The sequence below is a fragment of the Cydia amplana genome, chromosome 3 (genome assembly GCF_948474715.1).
Source record: "Cydia amplana chromosome 3, ilCydAmpl1.1, whole genome shotgun sequence".
Classification (NCBI taxonomy): Eukaryota; Metazoa; Arthropoda; class Insecta; order Lepidoptera; family Tortricidae; genus Cydia; species Cydia amplana.
Window position 1 is genome coordinate 17,865,813 of NC_086071.1, and position 13,666 is coordinate 17,879,478.

Genomic DNA, 13,666 nt, shown 5'->3' on the forward strand with positions numbered 1-13,666 from the left:
AAATAAAAATAAAAATCATTTATTGCAGATCAAAGATCCATATAATGTTAGTAACAATTTTGACTTAATAACTAAGTTAGTAGGTACAGAATATATACAGAACACGACATTGGCCTGCGGCTGGTCGCGGCCTCATCGTATTTGGCCCTGCCGATGGCCACTTCGACCCAGTATTTATCAAAATCGTTGCAGACTTATCTTGGTCTAACTCTATTAACTATATACATGGGTATTCTTGTTCTTCTCGCGCGCGAGTCCATATTTGAAGTCGCGCAAGATGTATAGAGTCGCGCGCGAGAACGCAACTCATACTAACAAGTCAGAATATATGCGTACCCACGAGTTCCAAGTCCGAAACCGCTCGGCTCTCCTGCCATAGACAAGGCAGGACGGTAATTAAAGCCGTGTCCCAAAGTCCCAACGGGCGAAACTTTACACGGCACTAAGACAAATGTGTGTTCGCTCAAAGGTACCCAAATTTCCCTGGAGCTCTATGGAACCTTTTGTTTGTCCGAATTTGAACTTTGTTCACAGATTACTGTGTTTTGTATTTCTCGGATAGGTAGATTACTTTACTCTACATAAATCGCTCTTTAGCGATAAGACCGCCTGTTGTCTGCCTCTACATTTAATCAATTGTTCTTTTCTTTTGTATCTTTTTACTGAGGTGTGCCAATAAAGAGTATTATTCTATCTATCTATCTATTCTTCGACTTTGCCGTCTACATTTCTAAATAAACATAGCTTTTGCGATACATTTTTGAATAAATACGTGGCCCGAAGCTTAAATGTAACGTTATCTATCAAAAAGGGACCTTATTGTAGATGGTGGTTACGCCATTATTAACGATGCTCCGATATAAATACAATGCCGCGCGACGCTGTGCGGCGTAAGCGCCATCGACAATAAGGTCCCTTTCATAGATAATGCCTCAAATATCAACAAACAGGAGTCAGCATTACGTCCTAATGGAGCCACTTACCATATCTGGCCACAGCTGTGGCATTTCTCGGGCAAATAATAACTGTAACGGTGTGCGGTTTTAGATTCGCCCTCATTCCGGGTTTACATATACAGTCAGCAGCAGAAGTTGCTGCTAAGCAAGTTGTTCAAATTACCTTGACACGCTCGATATCTTATTCTCTTAACAGTAGTCGCGTCAAGGTCATTTTGAACACCTCGCCCGCTTAGCAACTTCTGCTGCCGACTGTACCTAAATATAACCACCAAGTCCACCAACGTTATAGCAAATGACCATTGACAATGGGCTAGTTTCTTATTAGATGTGTTAAAGTTTCCAAAAAGTTGGAAATGTTCTCGGAAATTTCAGGGTTGGAAGTGGGTTTCATAGTGTAATGAAAACCTAAATTGAGTAAATTTTTCAACAACAAGTGATGGAAGAATTAAACATCCATATCCATTCATCATCATCATCATCATCATCACTGCATCTTTGCAGATGATAGTTGCAGCTACTAAAGAGGTATTTTGAGGAGGTAGTATAGAGCCTACATCGACTGCGATCCATTCATACTTTCACATTGATAATAATTATGTATTAGGTAGGATTAGGTTTGGTCCCAAGACTAATTAGTTTTGCCAACTTTAAGGTAAATAAGGATTAACAAATATTAGGATAGTCCGAACTCTGAACAACCCTAAAGCGATATTTTAGCGTACCTGTATTACTGCTAGGCTAAAGGTTAGTACCTAAATTAAAAACAATTCAAATGGACCTAAATTAATAATTTCTAGCAAACCACTTGCCTTATTATTAAGATAATAACCAGTCCACTTATCGCGCTAAACTACTTAGCGCCACTTGCGTCATCCCACTAACCCGGTTAAACCGTTAACTCAGTGTCAAATTGTACTGGTAAGCATGGTAGCTCCAGGTTTAACCGGTTGATCCCGGGTTAGTGGAATAGTGCAAGCCCCTACTGATCATAATTCATACCAAACCAATTTTCCTGACTTCTGGCTCGTCTGTATCAACTCAGTACAAACCGGAGTTTGTCCTCCTGACCAGCAGCCGTATGATGGATAGCATTATCCACGTGACAAAACAAGCATCACTTTTCAACACCGCGCGAATGAATGAGACAGGCACTGTTATTATCAGGCGCTCACGTAGGTAAGAGCGACATCACCGTACTGGCCTCATCTCGAATTATCATTATCGTTATTGCCACTAGCAATTTTATTATCGGAAAGGTGTCAGTAATGGCGGACAGCGTTGTGACACTTACGACAGTACACGTCCGTCGCTGACCGCTGATCTAGTAAATGGTAGCGCGTTTACTTACTATACCTACTTGAAGCTATACTAAGCAACTTTACTTAGTAACTACTTGAACCAGTATTAAGTGGCTTATAACGCCACCTTGCACCATCCCACTAACCCGGGGTTGAGCGGTTAAACCGTTAACCTAGTGTCAAATTGTACTGGTAACCATGGTAACTCCAGGTTTAAAACTAATTTAAGGTCTAAAACTAATCTAGGATAACCGAGATTTGAGGGATTAATTTTTTGTAAAGAATTATTCCCACATAGAGTAAGTATGTACCTACGTTAAATTAATTGTAGAAACGCTGCTTAATTGATATTTGGCAAGGCTAGCTTTTGATAGGCTCAGTCTAATGTCGTGGAACTGAAAAACAACCGGCTTTCTGATTTCTTACTGGGATACCAACGAGAATTCTTAGGTATTTATATTATTATTTTGAGTTTGCCAAAGTACGCCTTGCGAAACTTACTTGACCGGCGGCGACAGCGCCGACGAAGTGGCACCCATTAAAAACGCAGCACCCTGTTGGGTTGGATCAGACGACATATTATTATCAATTTCGCAGCTCTATAAACTATCCGCTTAAATATTAATGGCATCAATTACGACCGCGGAAAATGAATAGTTATCATATCGCCAAATTATTCCTAACAGACTTACTTGGCCGGCAAGCTCACTAGGAGCGAGTTACTCGCCAAGCAAGTAGCACCCAGCGTAAACGCAGCACCCGCCTGTCGGGTCGGGTCAGACCACACATCAATTGCGCCCGCGGTAAATTGGCCAATCTAATCGGTCAATTCGCGCATTGTTTTGTACACAAACTGTTTGGTCGCCTTACAATAAATTGGTTTGTGTAATTTGATTTGTTAGATTGCAAATGTATTTGAGGCGAAACACTTAGTTAGCCGATTTTGACAAAAATTAAAGGCGTTATTCATAAACGGTTGCTAACTTAATCAGTTGATGATCGTCGTTTGTCCCTATCTGTCGTTATGCCACCATAGAAAGGTAGAAACGATGATTATCAGCTGACTAACTTAGCAGACGTTTATGAATAAGGGGCTAAGTAATATAAGTCACTTTTCGATTCCTTTATGTCAATCGGTACTGAGTTAAGGATGACTCACGTTACACCGGGCTGGGTCCGGGCCAGAGCTTCCGGCGCTTCATTTTCTGTGGAAAGCATCACGTGACCGTGTACCACAAATTGTACAGAATTGCAGATTGCACCTCAATGCCTTGAGCTAGCGTGTCATCGCCAAATTAAAACTATATTATGGAGGTTTTGGAACGCAATGCCATTAAAGGGTAATTTATTGGTGATAAATAATGGATTAACTGAGATCACTAGCTTTTCAAAGGAAATCTATTCGTATTATTACAGCATAATCTGTTATTTAAGTCCTTCAAGTTACAGATTCATAGTACCTCTAGCACTTTCAAAGATACCGTCTACGTCTACGTCTGCGTCTAGTTGTTCGGAGCTGTCAATTTTTTGTTCTAATAGGCTGATATCGTCCGGCGGACTGTTAATCAGTGGGCCCTTTAAGCGACCTTTGCACCGATTTGAATAAAACAAAGTGAGAAAGTGTCACATTTTCATAGACATTTGACATTAATGATGACATTGTCAGATAGTCACACTGTCATTGCAAATGCCATGCAGAGTTACCTTGGTCCGGCACCAACCTTAAAACAACCTGTCCCTTTCTCACTTCCCTGTGAAAGACCAAGAACAATACCGTAGTGATAATTAAACTTTCACAGTTACTGAGCATTGGTATTAAACAAAAAGTGTGAGTTAGTGGGGCAACAGGTAATGGGTGAGAATGGGTGCGTGGTCTAATAACGACATCTGTGGCCATTGTATGCATATTGCGCTAATTGTAGTACAACCGGAACACCTACGTTGAGTTTAGGGTACACACAGACAGACATACATCGATCAATACAACTCGCATGTAGTTAAACCACAAAGACCACCGAAATGTCATCTCGCTGGATTCTGAAGCAATCTTAACGGCATGTCATGTCGGTAAAAAGACGATGACACTGCGAATTTATCAAAATTGCGTAAAGGTGACAGTCCATTTCCAACCGCAGCTGCACTACCGTTGCGACGTTACTGGTGCGACATTACTGCAGGCGGCGACTGCTGCGCATTCGTTAGTTGCTTGTCAATGTCAAGTTATGCATAATGTGTCAGATATATGAGATGTATAAATAAAATACTAATTTACTTTTGTATATTTTACGAGAAGAAGCAAGTGACAATAATGCTAATGCTACACGAAAAAGATGACCATTAACATTAGGTAATACTATCGGGGTTGTTTATCCGTGGGTGTAATAAACTCCTTAGAACGTAGTGGTTATATCCTCTTTGCTTAAAACTACTAGTATCTGTAACCAAAGACATTTCAGTTCAGGTGACAGATTGGACGTGCGGTCTGCAGCTGCAGTTGCAATAATAGGTACACCAAATACGCAAACATCACCATGCTACGTGCAGTCGGGCTTGTCATTCATTTTACTATGGAATTTGACAATTAGACCGACTCATTCAGGCCGCTGCAGTAGTGTCGGAGCAGTAGTGTAGCTGCGGTCGGGAATACATTAAAATGACCATATTGCGTGCAGTCGGCTTGTCGTTCATTTTACTATGGAAATTGACAATAGCACCGACGCTTTCAGGCCGCTGCAGTAGTGTCGGAGCAGTAGTGCAACTGCGGTCAGAAATGGAATGTTACCTTTAGGTTACGTTCGGATGTCAACTGCAGGCTGCAGTCTGCAGCTGCATTACTGGTCCCGCACAGTCTGAAACCATCGACAGGAGAAGAAAGAGAAGCTGACATTTATTATTTATAGATGGTCAAGCAAATCTTGTCAGTAGAAAAAGGCGCGAAATTCAAATTTTCTATGGCACAATATCCCTTTGCGCCTACATTTTTCAAATTTGCCGCCTTTTCTACTGACAAGATCTCCTTGACCAGCTTTAATAAGTAGTCATGTCTTAGTAATAATGCGTAAAATCCTTCGGAGTAGGCGTTCCCCTCTGTCGAAAATAGGCGTCCAATGTTCATACACATTGTATGGACTGACGTTTATCTGACATGGCTATTTTTACGGTACGTGTACATTTGACGTGCCCCTCCCCCGCAAAAATCGGCAGTCTGTTTTGTACCGAAAATTACAGACAAGGCGTCTCCGTTTGGTTATACCCTCTAAGGTAAAATCCATGGAAGTTAGAGTCTGTGCGGAAAGAGAAGAGTCGTGGATTGTATTGGGCCCCATACATTCCACGACTCTTCTCTTTCCGCACAGACTCTAACATTTGTGCCCGCAGCTTGTGTGCCCACTACCTAAGTGCTCAGTAGGTAGTATTTACTACCCTCCTACGGAGTGGCCTCCCACGACCATTGACAACATCCATTCTAGCTCTCTTTATTGCCTAATCATCATAAATTATTAAGAAGGGATAATCTAGAGTTAGAAGTTAGAAGCGAATATTACAACGAGCTAACAATAGAAAATAACTGATTTTGTAAGTACTTACAGGTACTAAAGTGGTTATTACATCTATCTAGAGCTCGGACACGGTTTTATTTTTCAAACCGGTTTCGTTGATCTTGATTCACCTGAAAACGAAAATTATTTCGCTACCGTTTGCGGTTAACGGTTATTGAGATATCATAATCGTTCATTTTTCGTTTTTGTGGTCAAAATTAACCTTTTAAATTAAAACTATCAAAGCAAGATATAACGAGAAAGAATTGCTATCTCTTTCAAATGCCTGAGTATAACCGGTTAATACCGGTCATACTGTCTAATGACAGTGGTATTAGAATACACCTACCGATCACACTTCACTTAAAAAGTGTGCAAATTGACCAAAAACCTCCACCCTCCTAAGATTTTCACATTGACGCGAAAATCCATTCATTATCATAGATTTACGTGGCTCGAAACTCATTTCGGCTCTCTCCTGTAGGAAATAGGTAATCTCAGAGGATTTTTAAAGGCTCAATATACTGAAGACTGAATAGTGATGTGTCAATAACTCAATATTCCCGGTTTTATGAGGTTAATCGACGTTTTCTTTAACATCGTAAGTTTCAGAGAAATATAAAATTTGCAGTTCGGATTTTTTTTATTTCATAAGAGTTCAAACTTCGATATAACTGTATCGAAAATCGAAAGGTTTGTTTCAATTACAAATTATTTTGGTTTAAAATATGCGCGTTCGTATACATCTATCGCAAACTTTATACCATTCCCAATAAGTTTTTATGTAGGTAATGTAGGTATGTAAAAATTAACTAGCGTGTGTCTCCTATAACTCCTAACACTGTCAAACTAAACTCATTTAATTACAAAGAGAATTGATGTAATTGTCCTGGCAAAGTCTATTGACGTTATTCGTAAATGCGTTACTAGCCAGAAGGCCTACCGCGAACCACGTACGACGTGTTGCCTCCCTGTCACACTTAAACGAAATTACAAGTGCTACAGTGATGCAACACGTCGTACGTGGTTCGCGGTAGCCCCTCTGAATTAGCTATGAATCGTTTGTCTTTATCTGTCATTCTGACTTATGTATATGTAAGAAAGGGATAAAACATAATTTAACTAGATCAGGCCCGTAGAGTTTTATGAATAAGGGTATGACGATAAACGACGCAATATAAAGTGCTACACGCGCAATTTATTTATTTTTTTGCTTTAAAATATTAAGTGGCCAGAGACATGTACCTAAGTTATACTTGGTCAACCAGATCTTGACAGTAGAAAAAGGCGGCAAATTTGAAAAATGTAGGCGCGAAGGGATATCGTCCCATAGAAGATTTGAATTTTGCGCCTTTTTTTACTGACAAGATTTGGTTGACCGGCTATAAGTAACACTGTTAGCCGTCTTGTCTCAGTAGGATCTTATTATTTGATTATCTCCGTGTCGCTTCAAGGCCTCAAGATGTAAATATTATGTTTTACAACAGATTATATTTGCCAAACCCAGGAAATTTATCATCTGTAGGGGTTGCAAACTCTACAGGGGGAGTGGGACTCAATTTACCGACTTCTACGGGCCAGGGGTTTTCTATAAAAACCGGTAGATCTCGAGGACGGAACATCACTAGTCGACACACGGGTATATATTGGGAATCTGAGCCCGCGCCGCGGCTCGGTGTGGCACATTTCCATATTTCAGACAGTAAATGCCAATATAGGGTTTCCCTACAATATGTGCCATGAAAAATGAATAACATATGTGTAGTCTTATAAAGCGGTGGCTTCTATTACGCCATCTTACGGTTTTGATACGACCTTTACTATTTGATTTAAATAGAATCGAAGCTCAGTGAGCCAGAACGAATTTTGTGTCAAGTTAGGTTAGTTTAGTACGTTATACCTCTCGCATCAAATAAGTTCCTCTTCCTTAGGCTAATTTGAATTGATATGAAGATATCTTATGCCCATGCCCACCATGTACCAATCGGTGACCTATCGTAACCAGAATTCGGATGTGTAAAGTGGTAATGAGTTCACCACTGGTTTTTAATCGAAGTCATTTACTTACTTGATTTAATATTATATACTTGTATCAAATACTTCTTCAATCTCCTGTCAATTTACTCTACTTTTGGATGTCATTGTAGGAGCGCTAGTAATAATCGGAATAATTCAAAATTCAATTCAATTTCAATTAAATTACCTTCCGCTCAACACAGATCGAAACAAAAGCAATTTGAAACTGTTCTACTTAATCCGCAACTGACAGTTCTTGATGAACAAAAAATCTATCTTCGGCATCTGACCGCGTATTCTCATTGGAGTTTGTATGTTATTACAGTCACCTGCTATAGTATGTTACACTTCGAAGGCCGCAAAAATATTTGACACGATGGTATTTGTAGAGCTAGCCATAAGAGCGCGTCTCCATATTTTTGCGGCCTTCGAAGAGTAACATATAATTGCAGGTGACTATAATAAAACACATTAAGATAAATACATTTTGGGGGCAATCGTCTGTATTGGACAGACAGATCGTCGAGGCGTGTGCATTGGACATTCCTTTAGAGTAGGACCAATAGCTAACTCTGCATGCGCCATGGCGTTTGCAATGATAAAGTGTGGCAGTCATTATTACTGGAGGCTTATTCTGATTGTACCTAATACGAGTAACAGGTTGCGAATTTGATCTGGATGAGTTATGAATACGATCAGTGTCAAATGTGTCATTTCGTCAACCAGAAACGTCACTTTTGATACTGGCAGCTCATATCCACATACTTGTTAGAACGTGACATCGTGACATGCATGGTGACAAATGACAAAGAGCCGGATGATCTTAGCCCTTGGGATCAAATTCTTAATTATTACAATCGGAATAAGAACTGGTCGACTCAGGTCGTGGACGATTACAATGCCAGTAATGCCACTTGAAGATGAATATCGTCCTAATTCCAGGAACTATTGCCGGTCAATCAATAACGCAACCGCGGTCATTTGCAAACTGCATTTCCGCCAGGGTTGTCGGCACTCAATAATGGTTAAAGCTCAATAAAGGATTAAAAGCTATAACAGACGGGCGTACCGGACCGCGACCTTGGTCCGGTCCGCGGCCTGTTCGGTCGTGTGTGGAAGGTGGTCCGCCGTACGTCCGTTAAGGACGCAGCTATGAGAGCGAGAAAAAGATATGCTGACCGGACCAAGATCGCGGTTTCGCGGTCCTTTAGGTACGCCCATCTGTTACGGCTTTGAAGTTAAATACTAGGTTATTAAAAAAGCAAGTGACGTAAAAGTATATGTTGTTGTTTTCAATGATTTATTGTTTCATGTTTTTTATATCATTCGGATGGTAACTGCACTGAGTGATGTCCCAACGTTGACGCCGGCGCGTTGTCACTGTCAATCTCCTTGACCGGATTTGTTTCAATATAAAAATAATTCAGCTTTTAACAATGACATTTCTGATTGAAGAAATGCTGTTGACAACTGACAGATCATATCCATAACAAATACAGATCAAATTCATAACCTGTTATTACAATTAGAACTTTTTCTTTAGTGTAGGTTAGGTATAATGTTATTTATTTCAGTTTATAATTTCCATGTGTTGTAACCCTACACTATTAGGTACCTACATTAGAGTCAAGTTTACACATCCATCAATTCTCCACGCCATTTGCTCATTTGTTATCTTGGCCCTATACCCTTTAGAATACGGGCTAGGTGAGTAGGTGCCCTAGGTTATCTGTGTCTTTATAGCATTAAGTAACTTACAAAGTTCCACTGTTCTAAAATCGATGTTTGACGGCTAAATGTTATGATTTATACTTATGCCATACTTAATGTCAAACACACTACTGAAACGTGGTTGAATGAAGGTAAATCCATATTACGTCCAGATTGACATTATAATTTCCCAGGGTGTTCCTGGAAAATTAGAAACTAGTCTGTCAAGTCATTTCCGTCATTAGAAAAAAACGGAAATTTTAAAAAAATTGTCGCCTATGCTCGAAGGGTACCGTGCCATAGAAAATTTTAATTTTGCGCCTTATTCTACTGGCAAAGTTGTTTGACCATTATAATGGCTTCTCTAAACGTCTGGTCACCGATAATCGCATGCGATTTGCAATACATTGCTGCGTATGATCGATCAATTGAAGTGTTTGCTCTGACTTAGCCGGCAACAATCTATACCGTCGTATATTGCTGTTCTTTAACGTCTGTAGAAGCCTTAAGAGATACGTTTTAATTCAAGAATTTCGACAAGAGATCCAGGAATTTATAGCTGGTCAACCAAATCTTGTCAGTAAAAAAGGCGCGAAATTCAAATTTTCTATGGGACGATATCCCTTCGCGCCTACATTTTTCAAATTTGCTGCCTTTTTCTACTGTCAAGATCTGGTTGAGTTCAAGTATAGATGGTCAAACCAATTTGTCAGTAAATAGGAACAAAAAAAACTATACTCATCCTTTTCTTTTGGGTGCTTAGTACGAGTGTAAGACAAAAATACTAAAAATAGTATGATTCTCTCTGTTTGAAATCAGACAGTCCTTTGACACACTATATGTACTCGTATTATAAAAGTTGACCAATCTTTTACTGATTTCATTTGTGTCTTATCGGGTGACCTCAGAAATGCGGTCTAGAGTTCTAGACTAATTGTTTTGTCACCAATACCTAATTGACAAATAGGCAACATTATCCATCTCTAGTATGTAATTATTTAGGCTGCAACCTGAATCTATCAAAGATAATTGTTTTTACTCGGTACTCGGTAGGTACATGGTTGAGTTCAAATTGATATTAATTCGTGAGACATTGAAAGCGATAATCGTGAAATTATAAAAAATATATATGTGGACCAAGAATATTTTTAGATAGAGTGTACAGGCGCCATCAGATATAATATTTGTTTCACGAAACTTCAAAAAACTGAGTAAATTCATATTCCTTGAAAACAGTGATTAAATGCATTCGATTATCCGCAGTGATTTATAAACCTTCATACACATCAGTAATTACTATGTTGAAAGCTCACAATAAATTGATGCACTTACTTTTAATGCAATTTACGTGATAAATTGTCTCTGGTTTCGAAACGAGTTGCATGTGTGTAATCATATAGCTGCGTTTATGAACGTTATTTGTAACGATTGGATCAACACTTTGTGGGAACACTTTTTCTTGTAGATTTATAGGGCATCTTAATGATAGTAGAGTCGAGCAAATCTGACTCCGCGCATACTTTTCAAAGTGTGGAATTGTCATCGTCAACGTCGAATTTGTATGAAAATATGACGTTTATTGTGGCACTGTCACACTTTGTCACGACTAAGTAGCTTAATTAGGTACAGTCTATTTACGCTAACTCTAAACAGCTTTAGCACACCAAAAATTGTTTTTAATTGACGGGAGTTTTTAAATTAAATATTTTTTCATTTACCTACCTAAAAAGTACCTCATATTCTTGTATATATATATACTCGTAAAATGTAAGCGGTTGTTTATTGTCGAAAATTTGTTTCATTATCAAACAAAAGACATCTTTATAAACTAAACTACAATTTGATACCCAAATAATCATAGGTACTTAATCATAATCATTTTATTCATAAAACCAGTTTACCAAATAGAACCAATACTTACCCTAGGAATGTTTGCTATTGCTGGCGATAGTTTAATAACAATTACGTATGTTTACATAGATTAGAAATGTGTCACTGTGTTAATATAAACATATCGCAGCGGTATAGAACAATGTAGCGGCAATGAAAGTAGCCTAGCTGTATGAATCACTCTCCTATTTATATAGATACCTCTTTTAGGAAATCTAATAGCTGCCTACCTATCAGATCTTGGATCAAGGTATTAATTTCTCAAACGCGATAATGCCAAATATTTTGTTTGGTCGCTAACTTTAAAAACAGGCTGCGGCCTGCGATAGACAATAGTTTGACAACACAAATACTTTAAAATAAGCTAACACATCGTTTACGCAGGCATAATTAAATGAATGGGCAAAAAGGTGTCAGAAAATCGTGCAAAGTTGAACCCTATAAAACAAAGTTCAAATTCATTGTGATGAAAATATTCTCTTTGTCTAAACACATTCAGTGCCGAAGACCCGACTATCGGGTATTTTATTATTACGTTTCCAGGCCGGACGACCCGATAGTCGGGATCGTGGTACTACAGCTTTATATGACGAAATTTGTGTGGCTTGGCGCGGATGTCTTCTTTGGCTGGGTTAAATAGGGCCTCAGATGGCTCAGATCCGTGGCAGCAGTACTGAACCCTCGTTGTTGTTTCAGGAGCTGAAGGAGAGCTTCAACTATGGCCTGTTCTGCCCGCCGGTCAACGGCAAGGCGGGGAAGTTCCTGGACGAAGAACGACGCCTCGGAGACTACCCGTTTAATGGGCCTGTTGGTTATCTGGAGGTTAGTTATATTGAGAAAGTTTCAACTATGGCCTGTTCTGCCCGCCGGTCAACGGCAAGGCGGGGAAGTTCCTGGACGAAGAACGACGCCTCGGAGACTACCCGTTTAATGGGCCTGTTGGTTATCTGGAGGTTAGTTATATTGAGAAAGTTTCAACTATGGCCTGTTCTGCCCGCCGGTCAACGGCAAGGCGGGGAAGTTTCTGGACGAAGAACGACGCCTCGGAAACTAGTGTTTAATGGGCCTGTTGGTTACCTGGAGGTAAGTTATATTGAGAAAGTTTCAACTATGGCCTGTTCTGCCCGCCGGTCAACGGCAAGGCGGGGAAGTTCCTGGACGAAGGACGACCCCTCGGAGACTACCCGTTTAATGGGCCTGTCGGCTACCTCGAGGTAAACTCAAATTTTGTTTTGCTCAATCATTATGACTAGGTAGGTATAATTGGTTCGCAAATGGCCGAGTAGAAACTAAATTAAAGACACACATTACCTAATGATGAATCTGAACTGGCCGCAACACTTTCAATTTCTGGAACTTGGCAGTATAATCGGTAACTTTCATTTAAGTGATGATATCTCTTCGTGGCGTCAGCCAAGATGATTAATGATTATTGATTAGTATTCAAAATAAATCTTTATGTAGGAATTTTATAGGATATGGTATGTTTAATACAGCAGAATTTGTTCATTTTGATGGTTTGATTTTTTTACCTAATATAGGTACTTGAGTAGAAATCAAGGATCTCTTTCAAATCATGTGAAATAAATATCTCAGATTTATTCAGAAATAAAGATACCTAGAAAATAAATTTATGTTGCTCCGATATTTACCCCATCATTATTTCGTAATGGACAACATAAATTTTTGACCCTCATGGTGTTGTTTTCCTTACCAGAATCGGAAAGGACACTTGAGCCTCAAGGTGGCTTCAACTAACTTACTCTGCAGCTATTTAAAGGCGTTAATGTGAGTTTTAAATTTTCCAGCTAAAATACAAGCGGCGCGTGTACAAAATGCTGAAACTGGACGAGAAGACGCTGAAGGCGCTGCACTCGCGCGCCAACCTGCGCCGGTTCCTGGAGCACGTGGCGCACGCGCAGGTCGACAAGCTCACCAAGGCCTGCGCCAAGGGGCTCGACCCCAACTTCCACTGCACCGAGACTGGAGGTCAGTACAAACTGTCAAACTAAACTAAAAGACTAGGTTCACACGGCCTTAACTTATCCTCCTGAGTGCCTGAGGCCTTTATATTTTAACTACTACTACTACTACTTTTACTACTACTTTTTTACTACTACTTTTGGACTATAAAGGATACTTCAAATCGAATCGAATCGAATTTTGAATTAAAATGGAATACCAGAAGGTTCCAAATTCAAAACTGCAAAAATATCAAGGGGGACTCAGGAGGTTATTAGTTATTGTCAAGATG

At 39.6% G+C, this 13,666-nt stretch overlaps 1 protein-coding gene across 1 annotated transcript in view; it reads left to right on the forward strand.

Annotated features, from left to right (window-relative positions):
• Positions 1-13,666, forward strand: part of LOC134662708 (protein shank) — a 327,584-nt gene that overhangs the window by 289,076 nt on the left and 24,842 nt on the right. The window contains exons 3-5 of the mRNA XM_063518979.1: positions 12,109-12,365; positions 12,515-12,626; positions 13,221-13,401. Coding sequence (XP_063375049.1) covers positions 12,109-12,365; positions 12,515-12,626; positions 13,221-13,401 — 550 coding nt within the window. The remainder of the gene's footprint in view (positions 1-12,108; positions 12,366-12,514; positions 12,627-13,220; positions 13,402-13,666) is intronic.